This window comes from Coregonus lavaretus, assembly GCF_964263955.1.
Source record: "Coregonus lavaretus genome assembly, chromosome: 20".
Taxonomy (NCBI): Eukaryota; Metazoa; Chordata; class Actinopteri; order Salmoniformes; family Salmonidae; genus Coregonus; species Coregonus lavaretus.
This window is the reverse complement of record NC_140007.1, coordinates 36,568,133-36,595,383: the sequence shown is the minus strand read 5'-3', so window position 1 is coordinate 36,595,383 and position 27,251 is coordinate 36,568,133. Positions and strand designations below refer to the sequence as shown.

The following is a 27,251-nucleotide window of genomic DNA, read 5'->3' as shown; positions in this document are numbered from 1 at the left end:
GTCCAAGAAATGTGCCTCAGTCTGCTCTGTCTGACCCTGGAGTCTCATGGTGAAGTGCAGTTGGACAGGCGGTGTCAGAGGTGGTTTGGCATAGAATTGTGTGAAAGTGGCCTAACATGTTGAGGTCAATCAAACGTTTTCTCAGACAATTCTAACAAAGAAAAAAATGTCATCCATTCTAGTGAACTGGTAGATTAATAAACAAATATTCTGTTTGTAGTCATTCTGTGTTTCTTGATGATACATGTGTAACTAGGTGTCAACACCATTGACAGCTCCCAAACAAACACAATGTTGGTTGCAAATAAACTTTGCTACAGAGTCCCTTGGCTTGGCTAGATGTGCATAACTGTACTGATTATATATTTTCAAGTCAACTTGTTGACAATAAATACATTTGTGACAAACTATTTGTTAAGACAAAGAGTGTATTGTACTGAATAACTGGAACTAGGTTTGTGAAATTGCCTCACCAATTTTAGAGATCTGTTTTACAGATAATTCAAACTTTTATTAGGGTCACAATTCAGCCTGACTATTCATGAAAGAGACTAGATGACAGAATATAATTTATAAAAAAGAAAGATACTTGTTCTACATTTGTATACCTATGTTGTAGCCTATGTATTTGTATGTCAGGGTGGGATAGAGTCCTTATATGGTCCCATTTTGGAATTGAGAAAGGGGGAAGAGCAGAGAGTTTGGGATGTTTTTCTGTCAAATTGTCGACATTCATGGGTTAATAATTCGTCATTTCTTCTCATGCTCCTGATGGCAACAGTGCGCGAAATTTCCAGTTATGTACACTCAAGGAGGGATACCCTACTGAACTCACAGGGACTCAACTCTTGCAACTTTGCGCCCACTGATTTTCTTAACTTTTCATCTGATTATCTGTCAGTTATAAATTATACTTCTACAACTTATTTTCTGTAATTCTTTCCTAAGTTTCAAAACGATTAAAATAAGGTGGAGGGAGAGGAACGAGTCGACTGCCCCTTGCAAAACTAACTTGTGTAACATGTGAGGTTTGTCCTCCCACCGCGTCCTGCGTATACTCACTGGATTTCTCTCACTGACTGGCAAAGTGAGACCACTGGCAACAGAACGTTTTTCATCTCGGAGACAAAAGTATATGACCATGGGGAAAGTGGATTTAAAAATCTGTTGTATTTTCTTTTTCATCATCATCTCAGTCCAGGGGGGATTTTCAGAGGAACATGGAGCACCCCAGGGAGCAAAATACATACTCTTACAGGTGAGAATGATTTTATCTTCCTATGGGACTGGACTAATATAGGAACATTTTGAAAAACATGCTACTCAGTCAAGACAGCCTCGAAAATCATAATTTATCCAAGCTCGTCTTTTTCCTCCTCATACTATGCCACATTCCTTTTTGCACTCAATATGTAATTTTTGCACTCAAGTGAGTGGGAAACTTTAAATGGTAGCCTACTGCACATTACTTTGGTATACAGTGCCTTCAGAAAGTATTCATACCCTTAACCTATTCCACATTTTGTTGTGTTACAGCCTAAATTATGAAAAATGTATGCACTCACTAACCGTAAGTCGCTCTGGATAAGAGCGTCTGCTAAATGACTAAAATGTAAAATGTAAAATTCAAAATAGATTAAATATAGTTTTTTTCTAACACATCTACACACAATACCCCACAATGACAAAGTGAAAACATGTTTTTAGAATTTTTTGCAAATGTATTGAAAATGAAATACAGAAATATCTAATTTACATAAGTATTCACACCCCTGAATCAATACATGTTAGAATCACCTTTGGCAGTGATTACAACTGTGAGTCTTTCTGGGTAAGTCTCTAAGAGCTTTGCACACCTGGAATGTACAATATTTGCACATTATTCTTTTTAAAATTCTTCAAGCTCTATCAAGTTGGTTGTTGATCATTGCTAGACAGCCATTTTCATGTCTTGCCATAGATTTTCAAGCTGATTTAAGTCAAACTGTAACTAGACCACTCAGGAACATTCAATGTCATTTTGGTAAGCAACTCCAGTGTATATTTGGCCTTGTGTTTTAGGTTATTGTCCTGCTTAAAGGTGAATTTGTCTCCCAGTGTCTGTTGGAAAGCAGACTGAAGCATGTTTTCCTCTAGGATTTTGCCTGTGCTTAGCTCTATTCCGCTTCAGTGATGTGTTGTGTTGGATTTGCCCCCAAACATAATGATTTGTATTCAGGACAAGTTCATTTCTTTGCCAAATGTTTTGCAGTTTTACTTTAGTGCCTTGTTGAAAACAGGATGCATGTTTTGGAATATTTTATTATGTACAGGCTTCCTTCTTTTCACTCTGTCATTTAGATTAGTATTATGGAGGAACTACAATGTTGTTGATCCATCCTCAGTTTTCTCCTATCACAGCCATTATACTCTGTAACTGTTTTAAAGTCACCATTGGCCTCATGGTGAAACTCCTTCCTCTCCAGCAACTGAGTTAGGAAGGATGTATGTATCTTTGTAGTGACAATGTGTAATAAATAACTTCGCCATACTGAAAGGAATATTCAATGTCTGCTTTTTTTTACCCATCTACCAATATGTGCCCTTCTTTGCGAGTCATTGGAAAACCTCCCTGGTCTTTGTGGTTGAATCTGTGTTTGAAATTCACTGGGGTACAGAGATGAGGTAGTCATTCAAAAATCATGTTAAACACTTTTATTGCAAACAGAGTGAGTCCATGCAATTTATTACGTGACTTGTTAAGCAAATTTTTACTCCTGAACTTATTTCGGCTTGCCATAACAAAGGGGTTGAATACTTATTAACTCAAGACATTTGAGCTCTTTAATTTAGAAAAACATACACCATATATACAAAAGTATGTGGACAACCCTTCAAATTAGTGAATTTGGCTATTTCAGCCACACCTGTTGCTGACAGGTGTATACAATTGAGCACACAGCTATTCAATCTCCATAGACAAACATTGGCAGTAGAATGCCTTACTGAAGAGCTCAGTGACTTTCATGGAGGCACCGTCATAGGATGCCACCTTTCCAACAAGTCAGTTTGTCAAATTTCTGCCCTGCTAGAGCTGCCCCGGTCAACTGTAAGTGCTTTTATTGTGAAGTGGAAACGTCTAGGCCACACAAGCTCACAGAATGGGACTGCCGAGTGCTGAAGTGCGTAGCGCGTAAAAATCGTCTCTCCTCGGTTGCAACGCTCACTACCGAGTTCCAACTGCCTCTGGAAGCAATGTCAGCACAAAAAATGTTTGTCAGGAGCTTCATGAAATGTGTTTCCATGGCCAAGCAGCCACACACAAGCCTAAGACCACCATGCGCAATACCAAGCGTCGGCTGGAGTGGTGTAAAGCTCTCCCCCATTGGACTCTGAAGCAGTGGAAACGTGTTCTCTGGAGTGATGAATTATGCTTCACCATCTGGCAGTCCGACGGACAAATCGGGGTTTGGCGAATGCCAGGAGAACGCTACCTGCCCCAATGCATAGTGCCAACTGTAAAGTTTGGTGGAGGAGGAATAATGGTCTTTGTGGCAACAGTTTTGGGAAGGCCCTTTCCTTTTTCAGCATGACAATGCCCCCGTGCACAAAGCAAGGTCCATACAGAAATTGATTGTCGAGTTTGGTGTGGAAGAACTTGACTGGCCTGCACAGAGCCCTGACCTCAACCCCATCGAACACCTTTGCGATGAATTGGAACTCCAACTGCGAGCCAGGCCTAATCGCCCAACATCAGTGCCCGACTTCACTAATGTGCTTGTGGCTGAATGGAAGCAATTCCCCGCAGCAATGCTCCAACATCTGGTGGAAAGCCTTCCCAGTAGAGTGGAGGCTGTTATAGCAGCAAAGGGGGGACCAACTCCATACTAATGCCCATGATTTTGGAATGAGATGTTCAACGAGCAGGTAAATAAAAAAAATGTGATCATGTAAATTAATTCCACTTTGACATTATGGGGTATTGTGTGTAGGCCAGTGGCACAAAATCTCAATTAAATCCATTTTAAATTCAGGCTGTAACACAGCACAATCTGGAAAAAGTCAAGGGGTATGAATACTTTCTGAAGGCACTATATATGGCAGATGTGAATACAATTATGAATAGCCTACATTTACATCCATTTAAAATAATGTTTCTATTTCACCCAAAAAATTATATTCAAAACGTCACTGAAGAATGAACCCCGGCCTGCAAATTAAAATGTTTTCCTCTCTTTAAAGGTATTTATTTGTTTGTATTGTATATCTTGGATATGTGGTAAAGTATTGACACAGCAATGATTTGTAATCAAAATTAACATTTGAATCCGAACCTGTGCAGTGTGCACCTCACTGCCCCTCTGTGTACAGTGAAAGCATTTATTTAAAGTTCCCCCTTCATTCATGAATAGCTTTGATTCATCCTATTTTGACACAGAAATATTGACCCAACACCACACATAGATTCTGGAGATTAATTTAAAAGGAGGGGATTTTGTAAGATAACTACAGTACTTGGTAGAATTGTGTCACTTTTCCAAGTCAAGTTCTCCTCTTTAATACAACTTATTATAGTAGATAAGGACCTACATGTACTAACTTACATTTTAAATAATCTTCTTTCCCATACAGAGATAAAAAATGTTATACATTATGGAATAATGATGGCTTTAGGGCAAATCTGTGTTCTTAAATCACTACTAAGCAAGCTTTTATGAGTCTATTAAGATTTTAAAGCTTTGCACAATGTTCAGAAGGCATCAGCTTGTTTTGATTACATTTTTCCAAACTACAGGACTCCAGCAATCTGTTACTGTCAGGGCTCTGGTGTGTATAAATGTTCGGTACTGCTGCGCTCAATCCCATAGTTAGGATTCATTACACTTTTATTAACTTTCTCTGTGTTATATTCTCTCCAGAGAGTGAGACGCCAGAGCAAACCAGCTAAATCTGTGGTGAGTATGAGCTACATGGAACAGCCTGTTGTTCATGACCCAGTCCCAGTGGAATGTGTCATAACCAAAACAGAACATTCAAATCAGGGATACCTGGCTAGCGTCATAAGTGGAGGCTTAGGGCCCCGCGTGACTAACAAAATCAATGTGGCCTCCTGGAGGTCAGGGCCCCTGGGCACGTGCCCTGCCTGCCAGGTCGGTAATTCGGCCATGATTACTATACGTTTACTGTAGCTGGCTAGACTAACTAGACTAATTGACCAATCTTTTTTTTTTTTACTAACATCAGGTAATTGAGTGACTGTCAGTGAGTGACATAACAAGAGGAAAACTGCTGATGCACAACCAAGGTTTGAAATTGCACCTTGTGTATTCTACTATTCAAATTCTCATCAGTAAGTTGAGTATCAACTTGAGACCCCGACTGAGTACCCCCCCCCCAAAAAAAAGTAGCTATGTCCCTGCTGACAGTCACTCAATTAGCCAGTGGTGTAAAGTACTTACGTAAAAAATACTTTAAAGTACTACTTAAGTCAATTTTTGGGGTATCTGTACTTTACTTTACTATTTCTATTTTTGCCAACTTTTACTTTTACTTCACTACATTCATAAAGAAAATAATGTACTTTTTAATCCATACATTTTCCTTGACACCCAAAAGTACTCGTTACATTTTGACAGGAAAATGGTCCAATTCACGCACTTATCAAGAGAACATCCCTGGTCATCCCTACTGCCTCTGATCAGGCGGACTCACTTAACACAAGTGCTTCATTTGTAAATTATGTCTGAGTGTTGGAGTGTGCCCCTGGCTATCTGTAAATACCAAAAAAATATTTTTTTTATTGTTCCATCTGGTTTGCGTAATATAAGGAATTTGAAATGATTTATACTTTTACTTTGACTTTTGATACTTAAGTATATTTGAGCAATTCCATTTACTTTTGATACTTAAGTACATTTAAAACCAAATACTTTTAGACTTTTACCCGCAAGCCCTCCGAAGAGGCAATACAGGACTAAGATTGAATCGTATTACACCAGCTCCGACGCTCTTCGAATGTGGCAGGGCTTGCAAACTATTACAGACTACAAAGGGAAGCACAGCCGCAAGCTGCCCAGTGACACGAGCCTACCAGACGAGCTAAATCACTTCTATGCTCGCTTCGAGGCAAGCAACACTGAAGCATGCATGAGAGCATCAGCTGTTCCAGATGACTATGTGATCACGCTCTCCGTAGCCGATGTGAGTAAGACTTTTAAGCAGGTCAACGTTCACAAGGCCGCAGGGCCAGACGGATGACCAGGACGTGTACTCCGAGCATGCGCTGACCAACTGGCAAGTGTCTTCACTGACATTTTCAACATGTCCCTGACTGAGTCTGTAATACCAACATGTTTCAAGCAGACCACCATAGGCCCTGTGCCCAAGAACACTAAGATAACCTGCCTAAATGACTACCGACCCGTAGCACTCAAGTCTGTAGCCATGAAGTGCTTTGAAAGGCTGGTCATGGCTCACATCAACACCATTATCCCAGAAACCCTAGACCTACTCCAATTTGCATACCGCCCCAACAGATCCACAGATGATGCAATCTCTATTGCACTCCACACTGCCCTTTCCCACCTGGACAAGAGGAACTCCTACGTGAGAATGTTATTCATTGACTACAGCTCAGCGTTCAACCCCATAGTGGTCTCAAAGCTCATCACTAAGCTAAGGACCCTGGGACTAAACACCTCCCTCTGCAACTGGATCCTGGACTTCCTGACGGGCCGGCCCCAGGTGGTAAGGGTAGGTAACAACACATCTGCCACGACTCCAACACCATCATTAAGTTTGCCGACGACACAACAGTGGTAGGCCTGATCACCGACAACGATGAGATAGCCTATAGGGAGGAGGTCAGAGACCTGGCCGTGTGGTGCCAGGATAACAACCTCACCCTCAACGCGATCAAGACAAAGGAGATGATTGTGGACTACAGGAAAAAAAAGAGGACTGAGCACGCCCCCATTCTCATCGACGGGGCGGTAGTGGAACAGGTTGAGAGCTTCAAGTTCCTTGGTGTCCACATCACCAACAAACTATCATGGTCCAAACACACCAAGACAGTCGTGAAGAGGGCACGACAAAGCCTATTCCCCCTTCAGGAGACTGAAAAGATTTGGCATGGGTCCTCAGATCCTCAAAAAGTTATACAGCTGCACCATCGAGGGGATCCTGACTGGTTGCTTCATCGCCTGGTGTGGCAACTGCTCAGCCTGCGACCGCAAGTCACTACAGAGGGTAGTGCGTACGGCCCAGTACATCACTGGGGCCAAGCTTCCTGCCATCCAGGACCTCTATACCAGGCGGTGTCAGAGGAAGGCCCTAAAAATTGTCAAAGTCTCCAGCCACCCTAGTCATAGACTGTTCTCTCTGCTACCGCATGGCAAGCGGTACCGGAGCGCCAAGTCTAGGTCCAAAAGGCTTCTTAACCTCTATGGGATCGGTGTCCCGTATACGGGAAGGTTGAGCTAACGTGCGCTAATGTGATTAGCATGACTGTTATAAGTAACAGCAAACTTTCCAGGACATAGACATGTCTTATATGGGCAGCAAGCTTAAATTCTTGTTAATCTAACTGCACTGTCCAATTTACAGTAGCTATTACAGTGAAGAAATACCATGATATTGTTTGAGAAGAGTGCACAACAACAAAAAACTTTATCACGGAAACTGGTTCGATACATTCACCTCTGAAGGTAAATAATGTACTTACATTCAGTAATCTTGCTCTGATTTGTCATCCTAAGGGTCCCAGAGATAAAATGTAGCATAGTTCTGTTTGATAAAATCAATTTCTATATTCAAATGTAGGAACTGGGTTCTACAGTTTGAACCCCTGCTGTCTCTGGCTCCACACCCACCCCTCCTGGCCATCTAGATGTGTGAAAGTTAGTGTATAAGCTAATGATCCATCATGTATGACATTCCTGGGAGTGTGTAAACTTACATTTTGTATTACCATATCATTTTTGTATGTTCTCTATAGGTATGTACTTAAAATGTATCAATTGACCAATTCAGCACATTTGGGCAGACTTGATACAAAATTGTCCAGTATTGCAATGCTTCACTGGATCAATCTGAAACGTTGCACACACACTGCAACATTTTCTCTCCAACCCATAGCAAAATGTTTAGAACTGCATTAAATAAGCTTTAAAACAGAGTTTTTTTCTCTCAACCACATGGCAAAATGAGGAGAATCGCTTGGAATGTTGCTTTAAAACTGCAAAATGTTCTCTCTTCCCCATGGAAACATTTGCAGAATTGCGGAAATGTTGCTTTAAAACTGCCACATTTTCTCAATGCCCTATGCAAAATTATGTAGAATTGCAGGACATTAACTTTAAAACTGCAAAATGTTCTCTCCGCCGCCAAGAGGGGGGCCACTAAAATGTTTTGCCCCCAACCAAATCTTGCTTAGGGCCCCCAAAACGCTAGAGCCGGCCCTGTAGATATCTTACTTGTACAGCTCTTGCACACTTGATAATTATGCAACAACTTTCTCTGTAGATGGGCTATGATAATGTTGGATAGCATTCACTGAACATTTATCCGCTTCTAAATCACTATTCCGTGTGACATTATCCACCGTGTGTGCTAGAGATTATTCTTGCCAATCGCATGCCCCTAAGGAAGGAGCCTGTAGAAGAATGCCTATATTTTTTTACTGCCATTAAAAGGAACAGTTCACATTAAGCCCTTTCATCTAAGCCCTCCCACTGGGCACAGATGGCAGTTCAGCGTCTATTTCACGTTGGTTCAACGTAATTACGTGGAAACAACTTCTCTTTTTGAAAATTGCCTATGTGGTACCGGTATGAGTCAGAAACATTTATTCTACTGTCAAAATTGACTACGAAGTGTAAATAGGATAATTTTGGTCATAAAGTCAGTTTCGTCCAAAACTGAGATTTGCGAGATGATAGGGAAACATTTTATGTCACGGAATGAATGGTACCATAACAATTTTCCGTGGGTTGTTTAAAAAAAAATCATTTCCACCTGCCCACAGCTGGCAGCACCCAATCAATATCCCTATGGGGCTAGTGAGGGACCATCAGTAAATTAGACACTGTACATGGGACAATATTTTAAAAGGTTAATAGCTCCAAATAACAATGACTTAAAAACCTCAAACCAACTATAAATTGTAGAAATTCATATACAAATATTGAAAGCATTTAATGAGACAACTGAAAGATGTGCAACATGAAAATATTGTCCCATTTACATTGTGTAGTTTATTGACGGTCCCTAACTAGCCCTGGAGAGAGGCTATCCAAAGTCAAAACAACTTTGCCACGGTCACACACCAGCCGGCTGAAGCTAATTGGCTAAATAATTTGGCTTACTCTTCCCACCTGCGAACACAAACAATAGACACCCACATCAAACCAAACCCCGAAACCAACTCACATTTGAATTCAGTTTCTTAATTAACCAAATCTAAAACAAGGCCAAATAAGGAAGTGCAGCCGCCCTTTAATGACATAATTGAGGAAATCTAGATAGCAACATGATTATTAAAGACGCTAGTATTAGGTTAGGAAGAAATCATGCTGCGAGTGTAGATCTACTTATCACTCTTATTGCTATCTGTATTTATAACCTGTGTGCCACACAGAGTGAAAAACCCTACAGCACTGTATCTCAATAGAGGCAACACTTTATTTGACGCTTTGAATGTTGCCAGTGATAGAATGTACATCATCCATTATCACTCTAAAGCGATAGGTCTCTGATGTGTCAGAAAGCTTGTCCACTGTCTTTGATACCAGTGAGTAACGAGAAACAGGTCTGTCTGTCTGTCTCTCAGTACCTCAGGTCTGTCTGTCTGTCTGTGTCCTCGACTGGCAGTAATGTGGCCCAGCTGACCAGATTGGTCTCAGCAGGGCCCAGAATTAGCCAAGTAAACAAGGGAGTGGGAGGGATATCTTGCAGAGTGTGGCTTTGTATCATTTGTCTAAATTTGTCAAGCCACTGAAGCCAGGGTAAAAAGCCCAGTAATACTTGGATTTGCAATTCCAAAAGAGCCCGACCAGGACTCAAACCTGGGTCTTCTCAACTGTCATTCAAACAGCCATTACACCAAGAAGTCCAAAGCTCTTCATGAGTTCGCTATTGGTTTTGTTGTAGGTTAGCTATATACAAATTTCATCAGATTAAATGTATATGTTACTTGTAGTACTTGTGTTTTTCACAGCTGAAGGTGACAGACTACCATGTGAGGTGTTCTGTCGTGTCTCGCTATGCCCACACCACAATCCAGAGCTCTGTGTGGAACCAGCTACCTGTCACCAAGGAGGCAGCTTTCGAGGTGGACCTGCCCTCTGCTGCATTCATCTCCAACTTCACGATGTGAGTCAGAATCACACGCTTCAAGTTTACTTTATCATCCTCTCTCTCTCTCTCTCTCTCTCTCTCTCTCTCTCTCTCTCTCTCTCTCTCTCTCTCTCTCTCTCTCTCTCTCTCTCTCTCTCTCTCTCTCTCTCTCTCTCTCTCTCTCTCTCTCTCTCTCTCTCTAGGCCTGTAATCAAATTAACTGTTAAATCCCTTGGAATTATATCCTTCTTGCCTGGATCCCAGTCTGTTTCTGCTCCCTTGCCAACTCCTTATGCTTGACAATGAGTGACAAGGAGTTGGCATTATAGCACAAACAGACTGGCACTCAGGCTAATATCCTTCAGGATCAAAAGGACATTTATTTTCAGCCATAAAGGGGATCATTCACATGCTGGAGACAGTAGGACTCACCTCAGAGATTCTAACATTAAATTAGTACATAAAAAATTTAATAGAGGGAAATATTGTTAATAGCAGGGTAAATGAAGGTATTAAATAAACAAAACTAATCCTGAATACCAGTCAGGTCAGTGGTTCCGGACAAACTCCCCCAAATAAAAACTTCAGAGGAAATATGTCCGGTGTGGAGAGGAGACACATCATTTGATTACTAAGAGGGCTGAAAACCACTCTCCCATTCTCCTTTAAAAAAAATATATGAAATATAAACAAGATAAAAAAGTCAACATTACAGACCCAACGAGGAACCGTAGCCTGTAGTTGGGTTTGGGAGCAGAAGCGGGTCAGAAGGGGGAGGGGTCGGAGGGACCTTAAAAGCAGATGAATACCCGGCTTTATAAATGTAAGTCGGAAAGTTAATAGAGAAAATGACAGGAGGTTGCACCGTTTTCTTCCCCCTCTCTCTCCTGCGAAGTTTACCAAGGCACTGAGCCAAGGTACACGTGCACAAAACCCATACACAACTACATACTGACACACAGCCTACACATGCCATGCACAGACTTATTTACATGTAGTAAAATGGGGGGCGTAAACTCTTGAAAATAGATCGTTTTACATGCATATAATCTCATCATCTCTTTTTCTGTCACTCACTCACTCACACACACACACACACGACACACACTCGACACAGGGCCGCCTGCTCTTCACCAACTAACTCAGTAGGAAAATAACTGTGCGACTGTATTTCTTTAGTTCAGTGGCGTTTCTCAACGTGGGACTGAGGGCCTTGTGTTCTGTGTGTAGGTCACTCAATTGCAGCCGTTCCCAGTTCCCACTCCCTCTCAGCCACACATACATCCATACCGCTATATTTTCCACCCTGGTAAACAAACCATTCCATTCTGCTCTGTGTCTGAAACAAGACTTGCTTCAAGACTTGCGGTTGGTCCCTGTTGGTTTTTATTTTAATATATTTGTTCAAAGGACTTGACCTTATTTTAGCACAGGAACTGTATGGTTGGGATTAAGGTCTATGTGTGAGCTCTGGTTCAGTTTGATTGGGAAATGGTTGGGAAATGGTTGGGTGTAGATTCTCCAGGGCCATGGATGGGGTATCCGAGTGTTACTCGATCTCGTTCCAGTAATCAAGTGTGGGTCCCAAATGCCACCCTTCGGAAAGTATTCAGACCCCTTGACTTTTTCCAAATTTTGTTACGTTACAGCCTTATTCTACACACAATACCCCATAATGACAATGTGAAAACAGGTTTTTATAAATGTTTACAAATGTATTACAAATAGAAAACATAAATACCTTATTTACATAAGTATTCAGACCCTTTGCACACGAATGCTGTGAAGTACAGTATATTATTGCTTTGTAACGCATGACTGATAATAGTTACCATAAAGGAAAGCACAGTTATGGTAAAGGAAAGTCTATTTACTGTCAATAAACCTTTTTATCTACCTTTTACCCGTTTTCCATCTATGAGACCAAAGCATGTTTGTTAACATAGTCTGACCATTGTGAGTTACCCAGTTATTTCTGTCCTCTTATCTTACAGCACCTCCAATGGCAAAGTGTACATCGCCCAGGTGAAGGAACGGAGCGCCGCCAGGAAGATATATGACGCAGCCAAGAAACAAGGAAAAACAGCTGGACTTGTTGCCACCAAGTCAGTCTGAAAAAGTATTTGGTACCACATTCACTCTTTGATATGTGTTTTATTCAGATGTATTTACTTTGTGTGTGAAAGCGTAACAAACTACTTCCATTTTTCTCTAGATTTTCTGCAGTACAAATCAGACATCCATCACCTACCCACCACATACACTCACATCTTTCTACATCACTTTAGTCTAGATCCTACTCCATCCCCTCAAGGCTCTCGCAGACATTCTTTCAGTTTCACCAAAGACCACAGACGGCATCACTCCAATATTGTCTCTCTCTGTTGACCACAGACGCCATCACTCCAATACTGTCTGTCTCTGTTGACCACGGACGCCGTCACTTCAATACTGTCTGTCTCTGTTGACCACGGACGCCATCACTCCAATACTGTCTCTCTCTGTTGACCACGGACGCCATCACTCCAATACTGTCTCTCTCTGTTGACCACGGACGCCATCACTCCAATACTGTCTCTCTCTGTTGACCACGGACGCCATCACTCCAATACTGTCTCTCTCTGTTGACCACGGACGCCATCACTCCAATACTGTCTCTCTCTGTTGACCACAGACGCCATCACTCCAATACTGTCTCTCTCTGTTGACCACAGACGCCATCACTCCAATACTGTCTCTCTCTGTTGACCACGGACGCCATCACTCCAATACTGTCTCTCTCTGTTGACCACGGACGCCATCACTCCAATACTGTCTCTCTCTGTTGACCACGGACGCCATCACTCCAATACTGTCTCTCTCTGTTGACCACGGACGCCATCACTCCAATACTGTCTCTCTCTGTTGACCACAGACGCCATCACTCCAATACTGTCTCTCTCTGTTGTTTCTCCTCTGCTGTGGTTTTTCTATCTCAGGGAGAGGGAGATCGAGAAGTTCCGCGTGGCGGTGAGTGTTCCCTCGGGGACCCGGATGTCCTTCTCGCTGTCCTACGAGGAGCTGCTGCCCCGCAGGTTGGGTCGCTATGAACTGACCCTGGGTCTGAGGCCTGGAGGACTGGTCACTAACCTCACCCTGGACGTCAGTATAGCGGAGAGGACAGGACTCAGTTTCATCAAGGTCCTCCCGCTGAAGACCAGCCGACTGCTCTCCAACACTGTCACAGGTAACATAGGAAAAGACAGCCATCAATGTTAACTGTCAAAGTAGTAGTACTAGTTGTGATACAATCAGCATGTTTAGGGGATCAGTTTGAGCAAGGCAAAGCGCAGAATCACTAATGGCAGGTAGCCTAGCGGTTAGAGCATTGGGACGATAACCGAAAGGCTGCTGGTTCGAATACCTGAGCCGACAAGGTGAAAAATCTTGAGCAAGGCACTTAACTCTAAATTGCTCCAAGGGTGCTGTACTACTATGGCTGACCCTGTAAAACAACACATTTCACTGCACCTTTCTGGTGTATGTGACAATTAAACTTACAAAAAGAATCATTCTGGATCACAATAATGAGTAGTTATTGTTTTATTTTATTTAACCTTTATTTAACCAGGTAAGCCAGTTGAGAACAAGTTCTCATTTACAACTGCGACCTGGCCAAGATAAAGCAAAGCAGTGCGATAAAAACAACAACACAGAGTTACATATGGGGTAAAAAAACATAAAGTCAAAAAATACAACAGAAAATATATATACAGTGTGTGCAAATGTAGCAAGTTATGGAGGTAAGGCAATAAATAGGCTATAGTGCAAAATAATTACAATTAGTATTAACACTGGAATGCTAGATGTGCAAGAGATGATGTGCAAATAGAGATACTGGGGTGCAAAAGAGCAAAATAAATAACAATATAGGGATGAGGTAGTTGGGTGGGCTAATTTCAGATGGGCTGTGTACAGGTGCAGTGATCGGTAAGGTGCTCTGACAACTGATGCTTAAAGTTAGTGAGGGAGATAAGTGTCTCCAGCTTCAGAGATTTTTGCAATTCGTTTGAGTCATTGGCAGCAGAGAACTGGAAGGAATGGCGGCCAAAGGAGGTGTTGGCTTTGGGGATGACCAGTGAGATATACCTGCTGGAGCGCAGATTACGGGTGGGTACTGCTATGGTGACCAATGAGCTAAGATAAGGTGGGGATTTGCCTAACAGTGATTTATAGTTGGCCTGGAGCCAGTGGGTTTGACGACGAACATGTAGTGAGGACCAGCCAACAAGAGCGTACAGGTCACAGTGGTGGGTAGTGTATGGGGCTTTGGAGACAAAACGGATGGCACTGTGATAGACTACATCCAATTTGCTGAGTAGAGTGTTGGAGGCTATTTTGTAAATGACATCGCCGAAGTCAAGGATCGGTAGGATAGTCAGTTTTACGAGGGCATGTTTGGCAGCATGAGTGAAGGAGGCTTTGTTGCGAAATAGGAAGCCGATTCTAGATTTAACTTTGGATTGGAGATTCTTAATGTGAGTCTGGAAGGAGAGTTTACAGTCTAACCAGACACCTAGGTATTTGTAGTTGTCCACATACTCTAGGTCAGACCCGTCGAGAGTAGTGATTCTAGTCGGGTGGGCGGGTGCCAGCAGCGTTCGATTGAAGAGCATGCATTTAGTTTTACTAGTGTTTAAGAGCAGTTGGAGGCTACTGGAGGAGTGTTGTATGGCATTGAAGCTCGTTTGGAGGTTTGTTAACACAGTCTCCAATGAAGGGCCAGATGTATACAAAATGGTGTCGTCTGCGTAGAGGTGGATCTGAGAGTCACCAGCAGCAAGAGCGACATCATTGATATACACGGAGAAAAGAGTCGGCACAAGAATTGAACCCTGTGGCACCCCCATAGAGACTGCCATGGGTCCAGACAACAGGCCCTCCGATTTGACACATTGAACTCTATCTGAGAAGTAGTTGGTGAACTAGGTGAGGCAGTCATTTGAGAAACCAAGGCTATTTAGTCTGCCAATAAGAATGCGGTGGTTGACAGAGTCGAAAGCCTTGGCCAGGTCGATGAAGACGGCTGCACAGTACTGTCTATTATCGATCGCGGTTATAATATCGTTTAGGACCTTGAGCGTGGCTGAAGTGCACCCATGACCTGCTCGGAAACCGGATTGCATAGCGGAGAAGTTACGGTGGGATTCGAAATGGTCGGTGATCTGTTTGTTATCTTGGCTTTCAAATACTTTCGAAAGGCAGGGCAGGATGGATATAGGTCTGTAACAGTTTGGATCTAGAGTGTCACCCCCTTTGAAGAGGGGGATGACCGCGGCAGCTTTCCAATCTCTGGGGATCTCAGACGTTACGAAAGAGAGGTTGAACAGGCTAGTAATAGGGGTTGCGACAATTTAACTGTCTGTGAACTGACTGGGTGTTCTCTGGCCTCCCTCCTCTTCCATCCAGGTGAGTCGGAGGCTCCAGCCTCCACCCAGGTCCAGCAGAACCCTCGATGTGCCCGTGTGCACTACAGCCCCAGCCTGCAGCAGCAGAGCAGTGCCTCTTCTAAGGGACTCAACGCTGACTACATCATCCAGTACGATGTAGAACTCAGTGACCTCATGGGGGACATACAGGTCAACACACAAGCACTACACACTGTCTAGGACTAAACTCCTACACAACAAATACTGTACAAACGACAGTATCTAGTGAGACAATAATCTATTCAAGTGAGTTATTATTCTCTTCTGTTGGCCTCTCTCAGGTGTTTGATGGATACTTTGTCCACTACTTTGCACCTCGGGGGCTTCCTGTGGTCCCCAAGGATGTCATCTTTGTCATTGATGTCAGTGGCTCCATGATTGGCACCAAGATCAAACAGGTACAGTATAAGTATTACAGATGTAGGATCTTAATTTGACCTATATTGTCACAGCAAAATAATGCAGCAACAGGATTGGAACGTTTAGTCCATAATGTTGCTTGATCAGTGGTTAGGCTGTCAGCTGGCCAAAAGTAGGCTACATGAAAAGTGCAACACTGTTAATATAACCGTGTGTTAGTGTGGATTTTCTGTGAATGTATGTAAATCACGAAGCTCATCTGCATTTCCTGCTGTGCAGGAAAATTCTCAGTAACAAAAGAGTGATCAAATTAAGATCCTACATCTGTACCTCTCTCATATTGCATCCAGCTACACCTAATTTATTTAGACAAGAATGACAACATTGACTCTACATTATATAGGTCAATAAATGATCCTTTCTCTTCTCTCTGCATTTGTGTGGACCAGACAAAGCAGGCGATGTCCACTATCCTGGGAGACCTGCGTGAGGGGGACCACTTCAACATCATCACTTTCTCAGACAAGGTCCACACCTGGAAGAAGGGTCGCACAGTGAGGGCCACGCGGAGTAACATACGAGACGCTAAGGACTTTGTCAAGAGGATCATCGCTGAAGGATGTGAGTGGAATTGAGTCTGATGTACTTGACATATATCTGCAGCAACCTGACAAGACCATGAAAACACTGTCGGTATTTCTCTCTTCTTCATTTCATTCCATCTTCTGCCTACTCTTCTGCCTCCTCTTCTGCCTCCTCTTCTGCCTCCTCTTCTGCTTCCTCTTCTGCATCCTCTTCTGCATCCTCTTCTGCCTCCTCTTCTGCATCCTCTTCTGCCTCCTCTTCCGCCTCCTCTTCTGCCTCCTCCATTCCTTCCACCTCCACCCCTCCCTCTCTGCTCACCCCTCCTTCCCATCTGTCCCTGTCTCCTCCAGGGACCAACATCAATGCGGCCCTCCTCTCAGCCGCCCAGCTGGTCAACCCTCCCTCCTCCTCCTCCTCCTCCGGTGGCGCCCGCCGGGTCCCTCTGGTCATCTTCCTGACGGACGGCGAGGCTACCATCGGCGTGACATCCAGTGACTTCATCCTGAGCAACGCTAAGAGCGCCCTGGGCGCCGCCTCTCTGTTCGGCCTGGCCTTCGGGGATGACGCTGACTTCCCTTTGCTACGGCGCCTGGCACTGGACAACCGCGGCGTGGCGAGGATGGTGTACGAGGATGCGGACGCCGCACTCCAGCTGAAGGGATTCTACGATGAGGTGGCCAGCCCACTACTGTCAGACATCCAGCTGACCTATATGGACGACCAGGCCTTTGACGTCACACGCTCCCTCTTCCCTAACTACTTCCAGGGCTCCGAGCTGGTGGTCACTGGGAAGGTCAAGCCAGGGGTCATGGACCTGAAGGTTTGTATTGTTTATATCATGTTGCTTGATCTATGTTTGTCTACTGTTTATACCATAAGATGAAAGGAAATGTACACTTTAATTATTAATATTGTAATGGCCAATACAGATTTATCTTATCTTCTCTATTCTTTCATTTTCTTCTCAGGTGTTTCTGACGGCCAGTGGCTCCAAGCAGAAGGTGAAGCTGGAGAATGACGTGTTGGTGTCTAAAGGAGAGGGGAATGGGACAGTGTTCTCTATGGGCTGCCCTGGGGGCATGGACGGGATCTCCAGCTTTGTTCGGCGTCTCTGGGCTTACTTCACTATCAAAGAGCTGCTGCTGGCCAAACTGAACAGCACTGACCCGGCCATACAGAAACTGTTGGGAGAGAAGGCCACCAACCTCTCCCTCAAGTACAACTTTGTCACGCCTGTTACATCCCTCGTTGTAGTCAAGCCTGATGCCGATGAAATTCCTACCTCAGCGTCAACTACGACAGTTCGACCCACCACCACCACCACAGCTACTACAACAACCACAGTAGCCCACACTCCTGCCACCAAAATAGTCTCCCCCATCCCTGTGAAAAAGCCCAGGACAATCAAAGCTAAACCAGACCCTCTTGTCACAAAGCCTCCACCTCTCCAACCACCTCAACCAAGAAAGGGCTCCACCCCACCAACAAAACCCAACCCAGCGAAAACAGTGGCTCCACCATCCCCCAAGAAAACCACTATGACTACCACTCCCAGCCCCAGTGCTGTCAAAACTGTCCCTGTCCCTCTCTCAGGGAAAACCCCTACCCCTCCTCCCAGCTCTCCTAAAACTGCTCCTGCCCCTCCTGCCAGAATAGTCAATAACCACCTGCCCAACTTGCTCAAAACAGCTGCCGCTGCTGCACCCGGGAAAACCACCACCACCACCACAACCCCTCCACCCACCACAGTGAAGGCCGTCCCTACAACCACCACCACTACCACCCAACCCAACACAGTAAAGACTACAGTCCCTACAACTGTGAAAACCACCACCTCCACTACCACCACCACCTCCACTACCACCACCACCTCAGTCAGAGCCGACCCAACCCCTGCTCCACAGCCTGGGAAACCCACTACGCTGCTGCCCATCTCTGTTAGAACAGTCCTCCCTCCAGTTAGAATATCCCTCTCCTCCTCTTCCTCAGATAACGCCACCACGTCTGCCGCTGATGCCCACCAACCTCAGGTCACCACACTCCTGTACAGTCTTCAGTCTGTCTCCCCTACTCCAGCTCCACAGGGCAATAACACAGACACCGACACAGACACCAACACAGACACAGACACAGATGTGGACCAGATTGCCACCTTTGTCTCTGCCACATTTGCCCCCATGCCAGGTGTCACAGATGGACCGAAACTGTGGGAGGCTGCAGGACTCTTGGGTAGGTCTTCCAATAATCTCGGAAACTCAGAACTAAAATGTTGCGTAATCGTGCCAGATCTTAGAAAATATAGTAGAACGGTAGTTCCTCCCCCCTCTCTCTCAAAGTTCCGTGCAAGAATATGGGCCAAATGTCCCCCCTCCCACTTCCGAAATTCGAAAGATGCGAGCACCTGCAAAATCGTGATTTGTCCAAAAACAGCTCACTGGAACAATGTTTTTTGTTAGTCGTCACATCCCACAGTCTGTTGACAGTTGCTACGATATCAGTTATGTTACGTGCATCTGTCCACAAGAGATAAGTCCACTCTCTAATGTCTATTTCACTTGGAACTCCAAATAGCAGTATGCAAAGTATAGGCGAATAGTCATAGTCTAAGGATACATTTTTACTGAATACCAGTATTGCATATCATATCAATTGCTTTACATCAAGTATTGAATTTACAGTCCATATCTTGTACCTGTCTATCAGAGAAATAGTACAATAGCTAGAAGATAGCTAGAGGACTCCTGATATCTCCAGGAGTGATGAGTATATATATTTTTGTCTTTATCTGTTGTGGTCTAGTACTGTCTTTTTGCTAGCTAGGGCCATCTACTCTCTACACCTACTCTCTCACTTGAATATCTTACCTTGTTATTTACAGATTATCTAATTTTGCTCTTTTGTAGCTTTGTCAACTATGTTTGTGTTTTCTATACCAGTTTGTACCTCTCCCTGTAGGCTTTACAGACGTTCCCCACCCTTGGCTGAAACCCTTCTAATTTAGTGTACCCTGCGCACACAACTGGGGGGCAGGTAGCTTAGTGCGTAAGAGCGTTGTGCCAGTAACCGAAAGGTCGCTGGTTCTAATCCCTGAGCTGACTAGGTGAAAAATCTGTCGATGTGCCCTTAAGCAAGGCACTTAACCCTAATTGCTCCTGTAAGTCGCTCTGGATAAGAGCGTCTGCTAAATGACTAAAATGTAAATGTAAAATGAATAACGGGTCTCTGGCAGTGTTTGGAATTGCCGATCTGCGGTCAAGAACGCTGAGTTCATCTCAGCCTATGCTGCCCTTCAGTCTCTTGACTATTTGGCCCTTACGGAGACATGGATCACCCCAGAGAACACTGCTACTCCAGCTGCTCTTTCTTTACGTGATTATGTTTTCTCTCATAGTCCGAGAGCATCTGGTCGTCGCGGTGGTGGCACAGGTCTACTCATTTCTCTTAAGTGGAGATTTTCTATTTTCTCCTTCTCTTACCTGTCCATCTCCTCATTTGAATTCCATGCTGTCACTGTCTCTTGTCCACTCAAGCTTAACATTATTGTCATCTATCGCCCACCAGGTGCCCTTAGAGAGCTCCTCAATGAGCTTGACACTTTGATAAGCTAATTTCCTGACGATGGCTCACCGCTCTTCGTACTTGGTGACTTCAACCTCCCGACATCTGCCTTCGATTCATTTCTTTCCAACTCTCTCTTTCCCCTCCTTGCCTCTTTTGACCTCACCCTTTCCCAATCCCCTCCAACTCACAAGACAGGCAATACACTTGATCTCATCTTTACTAGAGGCTGCTCGCCCACTAATCTCACTGCAACCCCCCTCCAGGTCTCTGGTCACTACTTTGTTTCCTTTTCTTCCTTTCCTCCAACCCTAACCCTACTCAGATGGTCATGCGTCTTCGCAATCTTCGCAATCTTCGCTCTCTCTCTCCCACTACTCTCTCCTCTTCTATCCTATCATCTCTCCCTTCTGCTAAATCCTTCTCCCTTCTGTCTCCTGATTCTGCCTCTTCGACCCTACTCTCCTCCCTTTCCGCATCCTATGACTCGCACTGTCCCCTTTCCTCCAGGCTGGCTCGGCCCTCCCCTCCTGCTCCGTAGCTGAGTGACTCATTGCGAGCTTACAGAACAGGGCTGCAGGCAGCAGAGAGAAAATGGAGGAAAACTAAACTTCCGGAGGAGCTATCATCCTTTCACTCCGTCCTCTCTACCTTCTCCTCCTCTGTTTCCGCTGCTAAAGCCACTTTCTACCACTCTAAATGTCAAGCTTTTGCCTCTAACCCTAGGAAACTATTTCCCACCTTCTCCTCCCTCCTTAATCCTCCACCCCTCCCCTCCCCCCCCCCCCCCCCCTCCTCCCTCTCTGCGGACAACTTTGTCAACCGCTTTGAAAAAAAGGTTGACAACATCCGCTACTCATTCACAGCCTATTGAGTCCACTGGTCTCACTCACACAGAACTACCCTACGCCGTGACCTCTTTCTCCCCTCTCTCTCCAGATGACATCCTGCGACTAATGAGGTCTGGCCGCCTGACAACCTGCCAGCTCGACCCCATTCCCTCCTCCCTTCTCCAGACCATCTCTGGAGACCTTCTCCCATTCCTCACTTCCCTAATCAACTCATCCCTAACCACTGGCTGCGTCCACTCTGACTTCAAAAATGCTTGAGTTGCTCCCCTCCTCAAGAAACCAACACTCGACTCATCTGATGTCAAAAACTATAGGCCTGTATCCCTTGTTTCTTTTCTTTCTGTTTCTTTTCTTTCTCGTTATCTCTCTCAGAATGATCTTCTTGACCCTAACCAGTCAGGCTTCAAGACGGGTCACTCAACCGAGACTGCTCTTCTCTGTGTCACGGAGGCTCTCTGCACTGCCAAAGCTGACTCTCTCTCCTCTGTTCTCATCCTCCTAGATCTATCCGCTGCCTTTGACACCGTGAACCATCACATCCTCCTCTCCACCCTCTCAGGGCTGTGCGTCTCAGGCTATGCACACTCTTGGATTGCATCCTACCTGGCAGGCCGCTCCTACCAGGTGACGTGGAGAGGATCTGTGTTTGCACTACGTACTCTCATTAGTGGTGTCCCCCAGGGTTCGGTCCTAGGCCCTCTCCTCTTCTCTCTATACACCAAGTCACTCGGCTCCGTCATATCCTCACATGGTCTCTCCTATCATTGCTATGTGGATGACACCCAACTACTTTTCTCCTTCCCCCCTTCTGACACCCAGGTGGCAACACGCATCTCTGCGTGACTGGCAGATATCTCAACTTGGATGTTGGCCCACCACCTCAAGCTCAACCTCGACAAGACGGAACTGCTCTTCCTCCCGGGTAAGGCCTGCCCACTCAAAGACCTCTCCATCACGGTTTACAACTCCACAGTGTCACCCTCCCAGAGTGCAAAGAACCTTGGCGTGACCCTGGAGAACACCCTGTCGTTCTCTGCAAACATCAACGCAGTGACCCGCACCTGCAGGTTCATGCTCTACAACATCCGTAGAGTACGACCCTACCTCACACAGGAAGCGGTGCAGGTCCTAATCCAGGCACTTGTCCTCTCCCATCTGGACTACTGCAACTCGCTGTTGGCCGGGCTCCCCGCTTGTGCCATCAAACCCCTGCAACTTATCCAGAACGCAGCAGCCTTCCTAGTTTTCAACCTTCCCAAGTTCTCTCATATCACCCCGCTCCTCCGCACACTCCACTGGCTTCCAGTTGAAGCTTGCATCCACTACAAGACCATGGTGCTTACATACAGAACAGCAAGAGGAACTGCCCCTCCCTACCTTCAGGCTATGCTCAAACCCTACACCCCATCCCGAGCACTCCGTTCTGCCACCTCAGGTCTCCTGGCCCTCCCACCCCTAATATATATATATTTATATATATAATATAAAAAAAGAACACTTAACCATTAATTGCACTTGACCCCCCCCTTCTAGCTCTGACTCTACTGACTGCTACGTTATTGAGGTAAAATGTACTTTCTATGCCTGTGATATGTGGTTGTCCCACCTAGCTATCTTAAGATGAATGCACTAACTGTAAGTCGCTCTGGATAAGAGAGTCTGCTAAATGACTAAAATGTAAATGTTCATTCGAATGCACCACGGGCACTGTACTATCAATCTGCCTTTTCTTTGTTGTGACATGTTCCACTTCTTTCCACCAGATGTCTCCGATTCCATTCAGATCCATAGAAAAGGTGAATCAACCATACACTCTTAGAGAAAAAGGTGCTATCTAGAACCTAAAAGGGTTCTTCGGCTGTCCCCATAGGAGAACCCTTTCAAGAACACTTTTTGGTTCCAGGTAGAACCTTTTTGGTTCCAGATAGAACCCTTTTGAGTTCCATGTCAAACCTTTTACACAGAGGGTTCTACATGGAACCCAAAAGAGTTTTACCTGGAACCAAAAACGGGTTCTACCTGGAACCAAAAAGGGTTATCCTTTGGGGACAGCCGGAATCCTTTTGGAACCCTTTTTTCTTCAGTTTTATCATTCAGTTTTACCTCTGTTTGTTGCACAACATATAATGGAATATAATTATTGGAAGGGATGCATGCTGTATTTGAATACAGAGATAGTGGATATGAGGTTAAAAAGTGATGAAGTGGTCCTTTAAACTGTGTTAATCTGTGTTTTCTCAATGCTCTTCCTTAGATATGGAGGTGGTTAAAGGTGAGTTATCTCTCTTACTTCCCTGTCATGAAAAACAGATTCATTGTAACAACATTCATGTTGTTGTATCTTAAAAGCTGTTGTTTCTTCCATAGAGATTATGATGACAGCCCCCAGAGGGTATGTTTTAACTGTCTGTGTCTGTCTGGTGTCTAATGATGTCCATCTGATTAAATCTTTCAGATTATGATGCAACCTACGACTATGACCTCGACTATGACTCTTGTAAGTCATAGCTGACAAATACAGTATGAGTCAAAACATTTGGGCACACCTACTCATTCAAGGGTTTTTCTTTATTTTTACTATTTTCTACATTGTAGAATAATAATTTTCTACATTGTAGAATAATAGTGAAGACATCAAAACTATTAAATAATACATATGGAATCATGTAGTAACCAGAAAAGTGTTAAACAAATCAAAATATATTTTATATTTGAGATTCTTCAAAGTAGCCACCCTTTGCCTTGATGACAGCTTTGCACACTCTTGGCATTCTCTCAACCAGTTTCATGAGGAATGCTTTTCCAACAGTCTTGAAGGAGTTCCCACATATGCTGAGCACTTGTTGGCTGCTTTTCCTTCACTCTGCGATCCAACTCATCTCAAACCATCTCAATTGGGTTGAGGTCGGGTGATTGTGGAGGCCAGCACTCCATCAATCTCCTTCTTGGTAAAATAGCCCTTACACAGCCTGTAGGTGTTTTGGGTCATTGTCCTTCTGAAAAACAAATGATAGTCCCACTAAGCGCAAACCAGATGGGATGGCGTATCGCTGCAGAATGCTATGGTAGCCATGCTGGTTAAGTGTGCCTTGAATTTTAAATAAATCACAGATAGTGTCACCAGCAAAGCACCCCCACACCATCACACCTCCTCCTCCATGCTCCACGGTTGGAACCACACATGCAGAGATCATACGTTCACCTACTCTGCGTCTCACAAAGACACAGCGGTTGGAACCAAAAATCTCAAATTTGGACTCATCAGACCAAAGGACATATTTCCACCGGTCTAATATCCATTGCTCATGTTTCTTGGCCCAAGGAAGTATCTTCATCTTATTGGTGTCCTTTAGTAGTGGTTTCTTTGCAGCAATTCGACCATGAAGGCCTGATTCACACAGTCTCCTCTGAACAGTTGATGTTGAGATGTGTCTCTTACTTGAACTCTGTGAAGCATTTATTTGGGCTGCAATTTCTGAGGCTGGTAACTCTAATGAACTTATCCTCTGCAGCAGAGGTAACTCTGGGTCTTCCTTTCCTGTGGCGGTCCTCATGAGAGCCAGTTTCATCATAGCGCTTGATGGATTTTGCGACTGCACTTGAAGAAACTTTAAAAGTTCTTGAAATGTTCCGGATTGACTGACCTTCATGTCTTAAAGTAATGATGGACTGTCATTTCTCTTTGCTTATTTGAGCTGTTCTTGCCATAATATGGACTTCGTCTTTTACCAAATAGGGCTATCTTCTGTATACCAACCCTACCTTGTCACAACACAACTGATTGGCTCAAACGCATTAAGAAGGAAAGAAATTCCATAAATTAACTTTTAACAAGGCCCACCTGTTAATTGAAATGCATTCCAGGTGACTACCTCATGAAGCTGGTTGAGAGAATGCCAAGAGTGTGCAAAGCTGTCATCAAGGCAAAGGGTGGCTACTTTGAAGAATCTCAAATATTAAATATATTTTGATTTGTTTAATACTTTTTGGGTTACTACATGATTCCGTATGTGTTATTTCGTAGTTTTGATGTCTTCACTATTATTCTACAATGTAGAAAATAGTAAAAATAAAGAAAAACCCTAGGTGTCTCCAAACTATTGACTGGTACTGTATATATAACTGTTTAGTTGTGTTGGCCATGTGGATACTTTGTATGTTTCTAAGTTGATACAGATGTTTAACATGTTTTCAGGGGATGAATCAGCATCAAATCCTCGTAAGTATCTAATTGTATTTCTATGTAGTCTAGCATAAGATGAATGTACTTCAGAGATGCCAGTAGCCAGGCTCTGACCTGTCATTGGTTTCAGTGCTTCAGACAGATGAGATCGACATAGTCTCAGTTGTACCTATTGTCCTTCCAGGGCCGGGCCCCCCCTCCAGAATGAGCTCTGTCAGAGTCTTCTCCTCTTCTGGTAAGGGGTCTACAACATGATATAACATGACATAACATGACACAACATGATATAACATGACATAACATGACATGACACAACATGATATAACATGACATAACATGACATGACACAACATGATATAACATTACATAACATGACATGACACAACATGATATAACATTACTTAACATGACATGACATAACATATGACTGTGAAAGTTAAGGTTTCTCACCTCTGTTTTCTTCACGTCCAACATGTTTTATTCTGAAGTTGATGGAGACCCTCACTTTGTGGTCCAGCTCCCTAAGCTGAAACAGAATCTGTGTTTCACGGTGGACGGCAGGGCCAACGATGTACTGAGACTGATGGAAGACCCAGAGAGAGGTTAGTCAGCACAGACTACCAAGACAAGGGCAGAACTGTCATCTTATATTACTGCCATGTAATTCCATTTTAGCAATATGCCGTATAATTTGAGAAGCACTCTAACATAGTATAGGAACAGATTAGAATGGGAACTCATTAATACGAACACATTCATCCTGTAAATGCTGCCATGCCATGCACGCATGCATACACACAGTTAACAGAAGAGAGCGGCACATCTTGCGCTTCATTGTAATCAGAGGGCTGATATAAATACTATGCAAGCCAGTCTCTCTTGGTTAAGAGTTGAGGAGAGACTGACTGCATCACTTCTTCTTTTTATAAGAAACATTAATGAGTTGAAAATCCCTAATTGTTTGCATAGTCAATTTACAGCTCTGACACACACACCCAACCAGACATGCCACCAGGGGTCTTTTCACAGTCCCCAAATCCAGAACAAATTCAAGAACGCGTACAGTATTATATAGAGCCATTATTGCATGGAACTCTGTTCCATCTCATATTGCTCAAATGAACAGCAAACCTGGTTAAAAAAACAGATAAAGCAACACCTCACGGCACAAAGCCTCTCCCCTATTTGACCTAGATAGGTTGTGTGTATGTATTGATATGTAGGCTACGTGTGCCTTTAAAAAAATGTATGTAGTTCTGTCCTTGAGCTGTTCTTGTCTATTAATGTTCTGTATTATGTCATGTTTCATGTTTTGTGTGGACCCCAGGAAGAGTAGATGCTGCTTTTGCAACAGCTAACGGGGATCCTAATAAAATACCAATACCAACCCTTGTCTTCCTCTCGTCTAAGGTATCATGGTGGATGGTCATTTGATGGGGGCTCCGTCCAAACAAGACGTTGAAGACCGCTCCCGTACTTACTTTGACCAGATAACCATCTCCGCTGCCAGGGGCGGGACAGGTGGGCTGGGCGCCATAGTGATCACCCTCTCATTGGATGCCGTGGTGGTAGAGGGGGAGGGGCGGGACACCCTACCCACCAATCAGCAGGGATATGTGACAAGGCAGGGCGTGATGGTTTCCATGGAAATCAGAAATGACTTCCATCAGAGCTGTTGGATCGAGCTGACGAAGGACATTCGTTTCCTGGTTCTCTTCCACCACTACAAACACCCCAGCTACCTGCAGATGGCACACCTCGGATTCTACATCACTGATGGACAGGGCCTCTCTCCTTCAACCCAAGGACTACTGGGTACATTCCCTTTTCACTCTTCAATTACTTTAAACCGGTTTCTTTGTCTTTTTACACCTGACCCTAAAGCCCCTGCTGTATAAAGGGCTTTAGAAAAATATATAAATATGTATTGAT

General features: G+C 44.1%; 1 protein-coding gene across 1 annotated transcript in view; it reads left to right on the top strand.

Moving 5' to 3' along the window:
- Positions 1–1,135: 1,135 nt before the first annotated feature.
- Positions 1,136–27,251, top strand: part of LOC311147408 (inter-alpha-trypsin inhibitor heavy chain H6-like) — a gene marked incomplete at its 5' end in the record, with an annotated part of 27,262 nt that continues 1,146 nt past the window's right edge. The window contains 16 exons of the mRNA XM_084184108.1: positions 1,136–1,258; positions 4,899–4,934; positions 10,196–10,350; positions 12,309–12,419; positions 13,293–13,540; positions 15,763–15,932; positions 16,064–16,180; positions 16,592–16,763; positions 17,078–17,547; positions 17,696–18,956; positions 22,900–22,932; positions 23,592–23,633; positions 25,332–25,355; positions 25,504–25,554; positions 25,808–25,921; positions 26,730–27,134. Coding sequence (XP_084040234.1) covers positions 1,136–1,258; positions 4,899–4,934; positions 10,196–10,350; positions 12,309–12,419; positions 13,293–13,540; positions 15,763–15,932; positions 16,064–16,180; positions 16,592–16,763; positions 17,078–17,547; positions 17,696–18,956; positions 22,900–22,932; positions 23,592–23,633; positions 25,332–25,355; positions 25,504–25,554; positions 25,808–25,921; positions 26,730–27,134 — 3,532 coding nt within the window. The remainder of the gene's footprint in view (positions 1,259–4,898; positions 4,935–10,195; positions 10,351–12,308; positions 12,420–13,292; positions 13,541–15,762; positions 15,933–16,063; positions 16,181–16,591; positions 16,764–17,077; positions 17,548–17,695; positions 18,957–22,899; positions 22,933–23,591; positions 23,634–25,331; positions 25,356–25,503; positions 25,555–25,807; positions 25,922–26,729; positions 27,135–27,251) is intronic.